Consider the following 16,151-nt stretch of genomic DNA (forward strand, 5'->3'; position numbering starts at 1 on the left):
GGGCCGCTGTCACCGCCCCTTCCGCCGACGCGCGGAGGCGAGGGGCGGCCGGGCCGGGCGCGCAGGATGCTCCGGTCCCTCTGGAGTTTCCTCAAGCGGCACAAGAAGAAATGCCTCGTCCTCGGCACCTTCCTCGGCGGTGAGTGCCCAGCAGCTGAGCTCAGGGGCGGCAGGGACCATAGTAGGGGCCGGAGCGGAACCGGCCCTGGGGCCGCGGGGCCTCGCCGCTGTCGCTGAGGCGCTCGCGGTTCCCGCTGGGGAGGCCCCCTCGGAGGCGGCGGTCGGCCGCCGAGTTCCCCCGGCCCTCAGGCGGGTTCCCCGCTGGCAGGAAGCCGGTCTGCCCCCGGGCGGCCCCGGCTGGCCTCGTCCCTGCGTGGCCGGCGCCGCGGGGTGTTGCGCAGGGAGCTCCGCCGCGGCGTGGAGCGGCCCTCGCCTCGCTGGTGGCACCGAAGCCGCCCGCCGGCCGCCTCTGGGGGAGCCCAGGGGAGGAAGGGGTTTTCTCACGGGCAGGGGCGAAAATCGGCACGTCGAGCCTTAAGCCCTAAACCACAGGGATTCGAGCCGCCTGCGTGTTCCTATGGCGGGTGTTTGTGTTGGGCTGAAGCGGCGTTTGACCGCACAAAGCGTGGGTGCCGCTTGTGTTATTATTTCTAGGGTGGAGGCTAAAAGCCTGTGCTTTCTTAAAGTAACTTGTGTACCGAGGTGAATTGTCAAGCGTAAACCAACTGCAGACACTAAACTTTACTGGAGAGGGTTTACATTAATTATTCAAGCTGTTCGTTCTCCCTTACGGGTCCTGTCTAACCTGTAGGGTGGTTATGGCCTGGTAAGCTCCTCCTTTCCCTGGAGTTATTATAGGGTTATCTTCAGTTGGAATTGGATTTAAAGGAACAGCTCTGCTCTGTCTCTCTGTTTAATAATAAAGAACATATCTGCAGCTGGAGATTAGGTACTCCTCAAAAGGTACAGCCATGTCTTTGCAAGCTCAGTCATCAGGTGTACTTACATCTTATGCAAATGACATAGAATTAAACATTACAGAGTTGCTAAGGAAAGTTTGCATGTGTTTATACCTACTACAACTTGCCTGAATTGTTAAATACTCTGAGAGCTACAGGGGTTTTGTGGTATATTTTGTCTCTTATTCAGGTGAAGTCTCTTGTGATGGTGAATTGTGTATATTTCTGACTTGCCTTGGTGGTTGTGTCCTCTGCATCCTTTCAGCATTAATTCCTTCTGCATTTTTCCAAAGAGGGCCAGTTAATACATATTATTATGTTAGATTATGGTTACTGAAACACTTGTCAGGCTGCTTCTCCAATTCACCCCCCCTCACCTGCAGGTTTTCTGAGTCTGCAAGTACAGCAGAATGTAATGTTTACCAGTTTCTAAGCCGCCGCACTTACAGCCCACCAGGTTAAGTAAACAGATTTACTTTGATACACCAAGCTGTGACCTGCAAGCTGTTCCCCACCCCTTCAACTGCGAGAGTGGTGGGAGGACAAATGGGAGTAGTAGAAACATCAGTTGTCCCAGTTTCACCTGGTAAACATGGGTCAATATCCAGGTGGGAAAACAGATTTAGGGGAACTTGTGGCTCTTGGTAGTCCTAGCCTCAAATCCTAAACTCATCATGTATAAACGGCCTTCTGCCAGCCTGATACCACTGAATTTGCAGCTTTTTCCTTATAACTGGTGCTATTTATGTACAGTTCAGTGTCACTTTCACTAAAATACTATTGACTGGATGAAGTACACTTAAAAGTAATCAGGAACTAAAATAAGTCATTTAAAATATGACCAATGCAAAGAAAAACCCCAAGATGCTCCTCTTCTAACACGCGTTTCGGCTTCTGACTGAAAATACTGAACTGTGCTGCTGCTGCCTGCAGCATGGATCAAGTACGTGTTTCCTTAGGCCGTGTGGTATTTAAGGACTCTGTAGAGAATTGCTTTTTTGTATTTGAGACTCTGTAGTAAATCGGGATATCCACAAGCAGGAGAACACCATTAGCTGCCCTCAGCTGCAACTTACACCATGGTATTTTAAAGCACCCCGGGAGATGGATGGATTTATTGCAGAGCACTGCATTACAGTTGTTCAGCAGCTGAATCATGAGTGCTTTGGCCATCTACATAGAAGTTATGGATTGAACCTTAAAATAACTCCAGGAGCTACTGTAGTGCCACCACCAATAAATCAGAACTCCGACATCCACAACAGACTCCTCCAAAAATACTGCTTAACATTGAAAGGTAGAATGCAACTGTACATCGCTGCTTTCACTTGAAGATAGAATAATTGGAAGTGGCTGAATGATTGAAGAAAAGCATCCAAATCTGCCAATTTAATACCAGAGACTGGAATCTACATCTCTCTGATGTTTGGTGGTTTGTTGTTTGGTTGTGGGGGTTTTTTTCTGTAGCTGTAGGTGCATTTTCTGGGAAGGAGGATGTAATAAGGAAAATGGGACATCAAGAATTTAATGATTTTAAGTCTTTAACTGGCATATGGTCAGAGGTTAATGTGAATATTTAATGATGCATTGCAACAGAGGAGTCTCTACATTATTACTGATACAGTGTTGTGTAAAACTCTGGGTTGTTTGGTAGCCTTTCCTCTGTTTACTGAGATGGATTCTGTGTGCTCTAGCAGTGGCTGTCATTCTTAGTGTATTTTCTGTTAATTGCAACACCACAACAGATTTTTCTGCTTATGAAAATACAAACCTCATAAAAGAAGAGCTCAAACTGAGGGAAAAGCAACTGAAATAGGTGTAATTGTCCCTTAACCGTGGAGTGGGGATGAGAAGAGTTCAGCTTGGCAAAGACCCGGGAAAACCCTTTCTTCAGAAGTCCATTCTTTTAGCAATATAAAGTAAATTGCATACCTTAAAGACTTAAATCTCTTTAATCAAGCAAAATCTAGTGCTCTAGGAACAAACCCACTAGAAATATTTGAAGCAGAAAGAGAGCTAGCATGACGTGTTATGTTCACTTGTTCTTGTTGGATAGGTAGGTTTACCATAAAGTGGTCTTTATCTCAGTGCTCAGTGTTCAAGCTGGATTTCAATGGGTATTACAAAATTGTGCACTGTTGAAATTCTCTTGCTGCAGTAGAAGAGCAAGTTCAAGGTGTGTCTGCAATGTATGGTTCTGATTTCAGAGGTGAATTAATGATTGCTCAATGTCATCTCTTGCAACCTTTGGCTTGCAGAAAGAATGTTTCAGTTCAGAAGTCTGTCTACTTGGCAGAAAAAGTTGTCTTGGTTTGTGAGCAAGTGCAGGGCTGTTAAATAGGTTTTGGTGGGACTCAGTGGTACCAAGAGATTAGGGCTGTAGTGTCTTCTTATTTTAATGGGACAGTTGTATGCCATTTGATGCACAGCTTGCTTGTGCATAAGGACAAACCACAACTTAAGGAGCTGTTGATGTTCTGGAAGGATGGAGGCTTCTGTGTGTCAGAATTTCTACATAATAAAATTATTGAAACTGCAATTTCTACATAATAAAATTCTTAAACCTGAATTTTTTCCCTTAATTTTGTGAGGGAATTATGGCAGTGAGGGTGAACCACATGGTTGTTCTAAAGTAAAATGTGAACACACATGCAGACTGACTCCTGAGCTGGCAGCTCCTTGGAATATCCCGTAAGCCAGAGACTTGCAGAGGCTCTGCTGCTGCGTTCAGGCAGGAGTGATCAGTGGGCAGAAGTTCATTGTCGCAAAGGAGGCTTGAATTTCCCAAGTGAGATGCTGTCTCCTCCAGGCAGCTCAGAGGCACTCACAAGCCATGCAGGTAGTACCAGAGGTAGCCTCCTCCCGACATTCAGACATTGGTTTTGCTTAAACTGTGTGGATGATGTAACTTAGACCTTGGTTAACTTCTAATGTATTGCATTCCCGAAGATGAGGACGATACTGGAGTACATGATAACATCTGTTAGTGATGGGTCAAAGTTATGGCTTGTTTCAGGGGAGGGAGAAATAAGACTGCTAGTAGGTGGTGTTGCATCATTTTAGACAAGTGATTTTTCTGCATGACTGTTACTTTGGACCCTCATGAGACACAGCAGTTCTTAGTACAGAGTGATTGCACAGCATTAACAATCAAGCATTAAGCCATTAGCTGTCTCAGTCTTAAAGCTGCTGCTCCAAGCATATCACTCAAGGGCATGCACATGATTCTTCTTGAATTGTTTGCATATCTGCCTACATCCTGTGTATATTCATGACTTTTCTGCCACAAAACTTGGAGTTAAAGGATTTAGTTATTGGGGAGGTGGGAGGGGGGTGGTGGTTGGGAGGAGGACTAAGCAAAAATAGTCATTTGGAGAAATGACTATATGTAAATGTAATGTGAAAAATGTGGTGGGATAAAGTGATTGGAAAAATCTTGTGTTCAAAAATTATTTGCTAACACTAAAAAAATAGTTGTTGGGGGGAGGGGAGGAAAATCAGTACCCTGACAGTTGTTTTCTAAATAGATATTCTTGGCAGGAATTGGTAATTTTTTAGAGAAAAGTAATCTAATTGTTATTTGTCAAGTCTCATTCTGGTTAATAATTTAGTAGTTAAATTTCATTTTTTGTATATGGAACCATGATACTAAAGTTTGCATCTAATGAGGTGAGTCTTCCACATGGCAAATGGTCAGCCTAAAGGCTGAAGCAAGAGAGAGTGATTCCCCATTTTTATTTTACAAGGCTTCTGGGAAATAAGTGGAAGTGCCTGTGGTTGTTCCAGACTGGTCTGGCTTGCAGTTGCCTATTAGGAAACATAATGGTGATATGAATAGCTGGAGGTTGGTTCTTTTTTTGCAATAGATATTGCACAAAGTCGACAAGCCTTTTGAAATCCTGATGATAGTTTTAGAGATTGTATTGAAAGGTTGTGATGATCTAACGATGTAACTGAATTAAAAATATTGGGGGGTTTGGGGTTTTTTTGTTGTTATTGTTTTGGTGATTTGGGCTTTTAAAATCAGTTTTAAAACTTCTAGCATTCAGCAACTGTTCAATGCATCACTCAGATATTAACTTTGAAATGGGAAAGTTGAACTTTGAAGAAAACTTTGTGGCTCTGTGTTTACAACTTTTGAAAGTGCTTGGTGGAAAAAAATAAAGACTTAATTTGATACCCAGGTTTCTTCTGTGCACCATTACTGACCCAACAGGGTCAGAGCTGACACTCTGTACAGGAGTCTCAGTACTTACGGGATTGCTCCACAGCAGATAGAAGATGGTCAACTTGTACAATGGTATTTTCTGCTTGGATTTGTTCCTTCCTTATATCTCCTCCCCTCCTCCCCGCCCCAGAATTCTTTCATGAGGGAACAAGGAAAGAGCTTGTTATGCACTTAAATAGGTAACTGCTGCTACCAGTGCCTACTGGCAGCAAATGAAGTTGATACGCAGGAGGTGTTATAAGAAGCCTCAGGTGAAGGGGGAGAAATTAATGTAAAGCTGCTTGCAGTGGACAAAGTGCTGAGGATAGGTCTAGAAGATGTAGTGGTATCTTGAGGAATGGCTAAGAAAGGACGATGGGGATGAGGAGAGGGCTATGGGCAGCCTGGAGAGTTCTCTGAACCAATGGTGGTGTGGGAAGAGCAGTTGGAAACTTCAAAGGGATGTATGTTGGGAGAGGAGGAAATGTAGAGCAAAAATTTTTCGTGGGTCTTTCTGGAAATGGAGATTCATAGTGAGGGTGGTGAGGGATGATCACATCCGCAAGGGTAGGAGGGTGGAGCTGGTGGGTAGCAACCAGACATGGTAAGAAAGGAGAGGGCCACAGTGAAGCCCCACTGAAACCAAGGTTCTTCCTACAATAGTTTCAGGACCAAATGAAGGAAGTGTTGTTCTCTAACATTTTTCTTTTGTGATTTTTAGGACTTGAAGTTTATCTCAACTTCTGCTAATTTTAGAAAGATATCTTTAAAAAAAAAAAAAACCAAAACATTTTCATCCATTTCCAGACCCCTATCTATTACACTTTATTTTCTCTATTATTGTTACCCTACATTTTTTCTCTTCCCAGTATTTGCTTCAATCTCTTCAGTACCTGTTGTTCCCATTGCAGTAGTACAAAGAATGCCTTCTTTGAAAGGCAAGATTTTTCTTCTCAGGAGAGTTTCATATACTGATTCAAGTCGTTACCCTTGACATTTTAATTAATTTTGAAAACATTATTTCTGAGTATTACTGCGACAATTGGTATTAAAATACTCAAGACCCACATATCCCAAAAAACCACTGTGCACCCTGATGGTTTGAAATCAAAGAAGGGGGCTGAAGGGGCCTTCCTTACAGTTTTAAAGCAGACTGTAATATGAAAATCTCTCTGCAGGCGTCTATTTACTGGGAAAATATGGGCAGAAGAAAATCAGAGAAATCCAAGAGCGGGAGGCAGCTGAGTACATCGCCCAAGCACGAAGGCAGTACCATTTTGAAAGTAATCAGAGGACGTGCAATATGACAGGTAAGATAAGGAAATAGCTACTGTTCTCGATTTGGGGATTTATACTACATATTGACAGGATGGAAGAAGAATAAGAAATGTAGGTGAATTCAAAATCTTAAATACTAGTGCATAAGTAGAGCCATTTTGTATAATGAAAACAATCTGAAGAACAAAAGATTGAAGGGATTTCTAGGGGTCATCTGAACCCTTATCTAGCTATAATGCATACAGCTATACATGCAGATTACAATCTTTTGTCAGTTCAGGACCCTTTGTGGATTTCCCTAAACTGCATGTGCTATCGAGGTGTGACACAGCACCCAGATTCAAACAATACTGAATTTACAACAGGGTTATTTTATTCATTACGGCATGCTGTTAATAAGCTACACACGGAGAGCTTGGTGGGTATTTTTTATTTACAAATAAGAAGCATGTCAGCCCATTAGTTCCCTACATTTTAACAGTTAAGAGTTACCTGACTAGCTGGGGAGCAAAAAGTGGAAGTATTTATATTACAACAATACATATATTACAATATGACAGTATTTATATTACGTATTAGTGGTCTTTGGATTTTTGGAGAGAAGATGGTGGAGTAGAGTTTAACAAAATCCTTGTCAGTCTCGTAAATACAGGCCACTCAAAACTACTTCCATAAAACAATTTGCGCAGCATTTTCTTTTCCTGTCGAAATTTGTAATGGCTTCTTGGGTGGCTGCAGATGCTTTCTGTGCACCTTGTTTACCCTGACTGATTGGTATTTCGTTTTTCTCTTCTCCATTTTGTAGTTCTAGGTTTAATTTTACTGCAAGAGCTAAGTTTTTGGTTGCTCTTTTCTGTACGAAGTACATTCTGTCTGGCAGCATGCGTTCTTGTCAAGATTTTTCATACTTTGTTCTTAGTATTTATTATGTTCTGTGCATGCTTGTTTTCCATTTCCTGTTCCCATCACATAACAGCAGACTGAACATTGAATATTCTGAAAGTAAGGATTTTTTCCCACTAGCTTTCTTCTGTTTAAAACATACCTTTCTGTGGTTCTCTTGTTGGAAAAAACCCAAACCTCAGATCTTTTTCTTCTCATATGGAGAAATGCAACAGTGTAGATTTTCACCAGATTTTCTTGAGGGGTGTTGAAAGCTCATATATGCAGGGTGTGAGTCCACGTCTGAGCTAGAGCCAACACAGACATGTAGCAACGTAAGGGCAGCATTGTGCCCAAGCTCATCAGAGACTCACAGGTAGTTGCACTTCAGAGGATTCCCAGGGTTTCATATTTTGCTTGTCCTCCAAGCTTTGCCTGTTGAGCAATGGCATTTGCATTGTAGAGCAGCTGTTAAGTGAGAGCTGGGGATAGGTTTATTATGATTATTTTGCTGTTGACGGGTTTGTTTTGTTTTTTTAATAACAGTGCTGTCAATGCTTCCGACATTGAGGGACGCCTTAATGCATCAATTAAATTCTGAGAGTCTCACGTCTCTTCTTAAAAATAGGTAAGACTGTTTTGTTAGTTGTGTTAAAGATCACTTGTTTTGAGCACAAGATGTTTTTGGGTTTTCTCGAGTTATTTATAACGCAGACAGAATGCAGGATTCTGGTTCTGTGTCCCTTTGACTCACTAGCCTTGAAGTATTTTGAAATCACTGCGTAAATATTTTGTGTCACATTAGATGTATTTTGATAGGTATGGTGGCATCTTCCAGACATGACAAGAAATAATGCTTCCTTTAAGATGCTGCAGTGAGAGCCATGGGTTTTGTTGAAGTGCTTATAAGATAGGCAGATAAAAGTACTTAGTTCTCTCTTAAACAGGACGGAGTATCTTGACTGAGGTGTTGATGTTGTGTTTGTAAAAATGTTTATGTAATCTCATCAAGGTCAGACGTGAGTAGTAATGGAAAGTATCTAAGATGAGATTGGAAATGGATGGAAGCTATGAGAAGTAATTTTTTTCTTTCCTTTTTGAAGGAGAATAGGGACATGTCATACATTGAGAAGAGTACTTCCTGGTCAGAAAACACGTCTGGTTTCCTTGTGGCTGCAGAAACAAATAACGTATTTTCAAAATCAGGAAGTGCATAATAGTATACCTTAAAAGTAGAGTAAGCCACTTGGCATTTGTCACAGAGTAAAAGTGTTACGTAGGCAGTTAACACAGGGTTTCTGACTCACTCTAGACTGCTGCTGGTTTGCCTCCCACTAGCTTGCTTATATAGCTATAACTTCAGCTGTCCAGCATTTAACAGATTATCTATCCAGGCATTGTCTTCTTTCAGTCAAAAAACCTCTCACAAGGCAACAGAACGTGTTACTTAAAGTGGGAATTACAGCCAGAATTATGTTTTTATAATAGATTATCTGAGAATTTGCAACTAATTGAATAGTATTTACTCCAAACAAGACCTTTGAGAGCTGTCGTCATTGAATGCACAAAAGAGTAAATGTGGAGATTACCTTTCTTATTGTCCCTGAAGATGTATCCTCATTCTCACATAGTCCATGTTATGCCTTAACATGTTACAGATCGTGTTATGGCTTAAGTAAACTAACCCAAAATCTGTTCGCTTCCTTACATTTTAAAACTTTGTACATCATTTTAGTTATCTGTGGCAGCCGGTGGTGGGATGGGAGTGTAAGCAGGCTGGAGTCTTCAGTCTTCCAGGGAAACTTTGGAACAGGGAGTGGCACACAAGGACACAGATGTGCTTGCTCTGCCTGTCCTCCTCTTTTCAAAGCAATGCGATTGAATGAGACGAGGTGAAGTACCTGCTGCTGTAGCCTTGCAGATATCGCAGATCTCCCACCTAATTCAGCACTTGGCTTTATTCCAGACCTCTGGGTTTTTGTTTGCATTGCTTTTTGCTTCCATAGCTGGTAATGGTTTTCCAAATAAATAAATGTGAAATAAAAGTTGAGCAGTTGAGTCTTAGTAAATTGCAGCGTATGAAGACCGAAAAATCTGTTCCCACTGTTAAGCTTAATACTTGCAGGCTTTCAGAGTCTTACCTGGCTGACGCCTTATGCTGTGAGGAGAAACTTTGTGGCATGAGCTCTAGAAGATGTTTTGACATCATAGGTGCACATGTAGTTGGCTGATGCTGAGGTATTGGCTTTTCTTTCTCTCTTCAGTTGGCATGGAAAACTTGCCACTCATAAGTAACAACTGTGTGTTTGAGTCCTGTTTCGTGCTTTATCTATAGAAATATTACTGTATTTTTTTTTTAACAGTGTTTTGCTTTAGAATAGCTTTTAAAACTGTTGATTGAGCTTGCAAAAAGAGAAGCGTTTTTGTATGTGCCATGGATCCATGTATCTCTTCCAGCTATCCTTTCTTTAATCTGTCTCTCTTACTTTTTGGAGTTGTAGACTGAATAGTTCATTATATCAGTTCAATTGCATTATTTGATAGCAGTGAGCTTAAAAAGTCATTGTTTATGTAAGTGATACAGTGGTCAAACTAATGCCAAAGTGCACATGTTGTGCCTGTAAAGAAATTATTTCTGGTATTATTTTTTATAAACTAGATTACTGTAAAGTCTAGGCTAATCTGAACTATCGGCCTTAAATATTAAGTGTTAATCCTGATGCTAGGAAATTACCAAATGTTTCTCTAAGTGGCTTTCACAATATGTTCTGTGTACCATCAGTGGAATTTTTCTGACCACTTAGCATAGTTTAACTCAACATTGGTAATGTAAGTATATAAATGACATCACTAAATACTACATTTATTGATTAAAGTTTGAATACCTTTTCTGTGACTTCATATTGTATGGTTTATATACTGCTTTCTTGAATAAGGCATATCGGTGTAGACATGAATCTGATCTGAATAATTATGGTAGCTAAATGAGCTCCCGTTAAAGTACTGCTATTTCATTTAACATATTTATTTCCCAGGTAAATATACTTTTAAATGTTTAACATTTCCATTTCTTTTTCCTACAGGCCAGCAAACAAGTTAGAAATATGGGAGGATTTAAAGATAATAAGTAAGTGGAAATAAAAGATTCCATCTTTATAATATTTAACGTAAATTTAAAATGTCTTTCACACCCTTTAAAAAGCACACTTTACCCTGGGGTGTTGTTTCAATAGATATGAAGATAGTGTAACACACTGCCTGGCAAACCTTCCCCCTCCAAAAAAAAAAGTCCTCATGAAGGAATTTTCCGTAGCCCTGAGGGAACTTAGAAGCCCAGAGATGAAGGTGAAGAGTTTTATTGGTCTTCATGTTGCCCTACTCAAGAAAACTTTGTGACAACTCTCTGTGCCATCACAGAAAAATCAGCCTGGCTTTTCAGAAAGTTCTGTGTTTAACCTAACAGAAAGCATTGATGAGAATGTTGGCCAGCCTTTACATGGCCGGCAGTTTCCTCTTTTCAGGCCTGTTGAAGAGAACCACCATCACAGTGGCTATGAACACTTTGGTTCATCTTCTTGGAAGAGAAGAAGAAATAGCAGTGGAAGGGAATGAAAAATAGTCAGGTCAAATAATTATGCAGTGAAATACTTACTGAGGCATTTTTTTTACTAGTTTTGATTCCTCGGTACCATTTGTTATCCCTGCCACATCCCTGGTTTTGTCTTCCTTTTGGTTTTGTTTCTCCTCTTCACACCACTTTTACAGGTCTTACTTTTAATCCGGCTCCTTTCTCTCTGTGTCCTTGCTATTCAGCACTCATCCATATTTATTCATGTCACTTTTTCCACACGTCCTCCGTTGCCTAGTGCCTGGTAGCTGATGCTCATTTTAGTTTTCTTTCTATAGATACTAGCTGCTCCTGCCTTAGGTAGCTTTTTTTCCAAGCTGCTGTTATGCCTTCTGTGTCTCAGTTGCATGACAAGGGCTAACATACAGTGTGTATTTCCTGGCCTAATGAAGAAAGATTATTTAACAGCACATCCATTTTCCTTCTGGAGCAATTTGTAATATGAAAAACAATGTTAATATAGGACTTTAAATGGGACATTTTAGATGTAGGTCCGGCAAATATTAGACTCATTGTCATCTTGGGTGTGTGTTGTAAAAGATGTGTTGTGACAACCAATGAGCGAAATGTGACTGTACTTAAATATCATCAGCACTTCCTGAGCCTTGGAGAGTGTGCTCCCTCCTTGGCTCACCCTTCCTTCTTCGACTGAAGTTATTTTGTCGTCTCTTTTCAAGGTTTCACAAGAAGCATTGTAGCTGTATATAGTACCTGTATGCTCGTAGTTCTTTTGAGAGTCCAGTTAAATATTATTGGCGGTTACATCTACCTAGATAATGCTGCACTCTGCAAAAATGGCACAGTAAGTTTCTTATTTTGTTTCAAAAGTAGAACGCCCACTTTCTTGGAAGTGAAAGAATTATTTAGTAGGGGATTAAAAAGGGCATAGGTCAGGAGTATTATAATGAAACCAAGAGTTCTTGTAAGACTGGGAGATGTAGAAGCATTACTGAAAGTAAGCTATATTGATGTATCTTAATAGCCTCTAGATCTGGATGATTTGGTGATACTATTGCTTAACAAAATACTAGCAATATTGAAGAGTACTTTTGTCTGCACTTGTATTGCTTAAAGAAGGTCAATTCTTACCTAAACACCAACATAAAATAACTCCTTTGCTTTAATTTTCTGTGAAACAGTAACACTGTGTGAATGATCCATGCACGTGTATGTAAGTACATACACATGGATCACTCATACTAATGTATCCAAATGCTTAGGTCTTCCTAGCACATACCTGAATTCCCCAAGTCAAATTTTCCTAGGATTGTAGAAGAAAAGGGTTGTCTTTGAAATTTTGACTATTTTGTTTAGCTCCCAAAGGCCATCTACCTGAATGTCTGTTGGTGGGGCCAAGCAAGGTAGAAGACTTGGGTTTTGTTTATGTAGTATAGCTCTCACTGCTCAATAAAAACAGGTGAATCCCACAGTAAGCAAATACCCCTTGTAGAGAGTAAGATCTTCAAATCATTGGACAGCCCATCTAAAAATAATGGATACAAACTTTGATTAATTCTCATATGCTCTCCTGTGATAGCTCTTTCTGAGAGTCAAAGAACAGCATGGAAAGGCAGGTCTGAGAAAAGCTTTCATCAGGGTTGATGGAGGTTGTGCTTCACTTTGCCAAAGCTGAAAAAGCATTTTTAAAAGGGCAGGGTGAGTTTGGACTAGAAATGTGTTTTCTTTCAGTTACTTTTTCAATAGAGAAGGGGGTTGATGGGGCCAACCCTTGAGGCATTCAGCTGGAACAAACTGGCATCATCTGGTCTCAGTTCCTGAAAGCTTCTTTTCTATCAGAAAAGCTTTTGTTAGGGTTAAATGTAAATATCCTGTTTCACTAGGTTTAATTTTTGGGGTGGTGGAGGGTCTAGTTTTACCTGTAATGCAGTTTTCAAAGAGACTTTCCTATACATGAATGAAAATTGAAAGATTTTTCTGTGCCAAGGAAGATAGACGATCTGTATTGTATTGAAAAGATTGCCAGAGGACTAAAAGATTTGTGGGTTGATGGCAGGAAGAGTCAAAAGCTAGAGAGTTGCATGAGAATGGGCGAATCCACCTGCTGCGGGGGCTTATAAAGATGGAGGAAATTGGTCACAGCTAGTTTGAAATTACTTCTGCATTGTTCTCTTCTGTTGACATGTCACAGAACTGTTGGGATTTTTTCCCCACAGACACCACTGGCTCCCCCTGAAGTTCAGCAGCAATATTTATCAAGTATTCAGCACCTTTTAGGAGACGGTATGGTGCTTAGTATAACTACACTTAAAAATTTTACTTCTTTTCTGGACTTGAGCAAATCATTAGAATAATTTTGACACTTCCCTCCTTTTAGGACTCACTGAGTTGATAACTATTGTAAAGCAAGCTGTGCATAAAGTGTTTGGAAGGTAAGAGTCTGTATTTCTCTGTGGGTTAGCTTATAAGTTTTATTGTGAATAGTTGTTCCTGAAACAATGAGTTGTATTAGAATCCAAAAAAAAAGGAAGGTGTATTGACTGTTTCCAAAACAATGTTTTTATTATAGCAGGCTACGTCTGCTGGGGCGAACCAGTATAGCAAACTGGGATCCTGTTAATTGTGCACGTGTTATCAGTAGGAGGAGAAAGCATCATTATTAATTTTGCAGTCAACGTAGTCTTCTTCCTTTCCAGTATTTCCCTTAAGCACACCCTATCTCTTCTGGAGCTGGAAGAGAAACTTAAAGATATCAGGAATGTAGTAGAACATAAAGATTCAGATCAGACTGCACCTTACTCTCCCTTATGTCATTATCTGATGCCGGATGAAGAAAACCCCTTGGCTACACAGGTACCTGTTTCAGTTTCTTTCAACTCCTTTCAGTCTGCATTCTTTGTTTGTTCATTTTGGGGAGGAAGGGTGCGTAATGGTCCTCCAGTTGTACCGCAGCATCTGTACCTTCAATAAATGGGGATGCCTCTTCGTGTATAAATCAAGTGTCCTTATCTCTTTAATCGAGGCAAAGTAGAGCTGTACTTTTTTCAGATGTGATTGCAAACAGGTATTATCCTCAGAATGCCACCTTTGAGCTCAGAAACACAGCCCAGTTACTTCGTTTAGTCTGTGAAGTGTGCTGTAACCCAATGCAGCTTAACTCAGCCCTCAGCTAAATTGCTTTACCTGGCACTTGTGTACCAGCAAAGATGAGGGACAGCTGTAGCATCTTGGCTGATGTACAGGGACGTGATGGTGTGCTGGAATACTTTAGTGCTTTGGGCTGGAAAATGAGCAGGAGTCAAGAGAGAGGTGTATCTAATCTCAGTAGTAACGTTAAAGTAAATTTTCCAAAGGTGTTTGTCTCCATTCATTCCACAGGTTGGAAAAAACCTCATTCTTAACTTGGTATGACACTGATATAAAGAAGAAACTTAGGCTTCAGTGTGTGACTACATGCACTTATCCCTTTAACTGAAGCTGATACGCAGGGTTTATTTCAGTTTTGGAGGTCAGAAGTGGAAAAAAATACTTTGCTCAATTAGTCTGGTATTTCCTGCTAGTACTATTTTTAGAGGGAAAAGATCCTACAGTGACCACTTAAAATGAAAATTAGAGCATAAATCATAGAGACTGATTCATGACAGTAAATCTTCTCTTTTAAACAGATTTGACTTACGCATCTGGACTTAATTCCACAGTACAAAACTCTTCTGTTTCTACTCTTATTCGTACAGTTGCCAATGGATGTCTTACTAAACAGTGTCTGTCTTTGCTTTTTGTAGGCCTGTGGACTCACAGAAAGAGACGTTGCTACAATTAAATTACTTAATGAAACTAGAGATATGCTAGAAAGGTATAGAGCAATATCCTCTATTCATATTAAACTCCTCACTATTTACGTAAGATTACTTTCATATAAGAACCTGTCAACTTTCACTTGTGAAATGCGACCATTCTGCTGCATTGTTTTTATGTTCACTAACTGTAGGCTGGGATTTTCCAAATTTATTAGAAATAATCCTGCCTTAATGAGATGACCAGGATGTTCTTCTTCCTTATCTCTTCCTCACCTTTCCTGTAGTTACACAGGAACAGAGGAGTACTTCTCTTCTGCTAAAGCAGTGTAAAGTAAGGGTAATTTTATTGGATTTACTGCTTTGGTAAGATGAACATCAGTTTGGGCTTATCAGAATTTGTTTAATGCATGGCTCTCAGAGTGGGTGTGTGCATCCTTTTACCAGAGTGCTGCTCAAATGAGGCTTGTGTAAGAAACATGGAATAGGAGGGAATTGAGCCAAACGCCAAACTTACAGTTTAGCTGCTAGAGGTCTGAGGCATTTAAGGATGCAGTAAGTAAGTCCCTCTTATGTGATTACTTAGTGAGAGAGAGAAATGCTTTAGATTTACCTGGGTTTTAACAATCTTACAGTGGAGTTTAAGTTGTTGGTTAGTCTGCTGGGGAGCTGCTCTTTCTTGAGGTGGCTGTGCTGGTGGCTTTCTGTCTGGGTCATACATCTTCCCGTGTGGGAGGGACAGGGACATCTGTAGCACTGAACATTTGCAGGGTTTTTAGTTTGAAAAAATAAATCCCAGGAATCAGACCTCTTTTTTTTCCTTCTTTTTTTTTTTCTTTCCAGTCCAGACTTCAGCACAGTTTTGAGCACATGTTTAAATAGAGGATTCAGTCGACTGCTGGACAATATGGCAGAGTTTTTTAGACCTACTGAACAGGACCTCTCTCAGAGTGGCTCTGTAAATAGGTAAATGTTTTCTTTTGTTGTGATTCACTTGAGCATAATGCTTTGGGTTCATAGTGAGTTCCAAAAAAGGCTATTGATTTTCCTGCCTACTTGAAGTTCTCATGATAGAAATAATTCTGCATCTTGCTCGTCAAGAGTAAATGCAGTCTCCTCACTTTGATCAAGTAGACAGCTAGGGGTATTGTGTGTTTCTTCCTAGAGTTTATGCGAGGTGTCTTTCCCACCATTACCTGCAGATCTAAAAGTAGAAATCAGAAGACCTCTACCTTTCCCTTTTCTCCTGAGCACTGTACAGGCAAACTGCCTTTGTAGCCAAGGAGGATTTACCTCGCCGGTGGTGACTGCTCAAAGCTGTACTGCAGCACCTCCCCTCTGAGGCCCTGAGGAAGGTGGCATTCCCCTACCCGGAGCACAGACACTCTGTACACCCCAGTCTCTAACTGCTAGTTAACTGTAGTTCTCAAGGACAGTGGCATTAC

At 40.7% G+C, this 16,151-nt stretch overlaps 1 protein-coding gene across 1 annotated transcript in view; it reads left to right on the plus strand.

The window, feature by feature from the left end:
- PEX3 (peroxisomal biogenesis factor 3) overlaps positions 1-16,151 on the plus strand; it is an 18,295-nt gene continuing 2,144 nt past the window's right edge. Inside the window, exons 1-10 of the mRNA XM_030498945.1 lie at positions 1-139; positions 6,345-6,476; positions 7,873-7,954; positions 10,410-10,453; positions 11,632-11,756; positions 13,129-13,195; positions 13,290-13,344; positions 13,609-13,765; positions 14,695-14,765; positions 15,550-15,672. Coding sequence (XP_030354805.1) covers positions 67-139; positions 6,345-6,476; positions 7,873-7,954; positions 10,410-10,453; positions 11,632-11,756; positions 13,129-13,195; positions 13,290-13,344; positions 13,609-13,765; positions 14,695-14,765; positions 15,550-15,672 — 929 coding nt within the window. The 5' untranslated portion in view covers positions 1-66. The remainder of the gene's footprint in view (positions 140-6,344; positions 6,477-7,872; positions 7,955-10,409; positions 10,454-11,631; positions 11,757-13,128; positions 13,196-13,289; positions 13,345-13,608; positions 13,766-14,694; positions 14,766-15,549; positions 15,673-16,151) is intronic.

The sequence above is a fragment of the Strigops habroptila genome, chromosome 10, assembly GCF_004027225.2.
Source record: "Strigops habroptila isolate Jane chromosome 10, bStrHab1.2.pri, whole genome shotgun sequence".
Lineage (NCBI taxonomy): Eukaryota > Metazoa > Chordata > Aves > Psittaciformes > Psittacidae > Strigops > Strigops habroptila.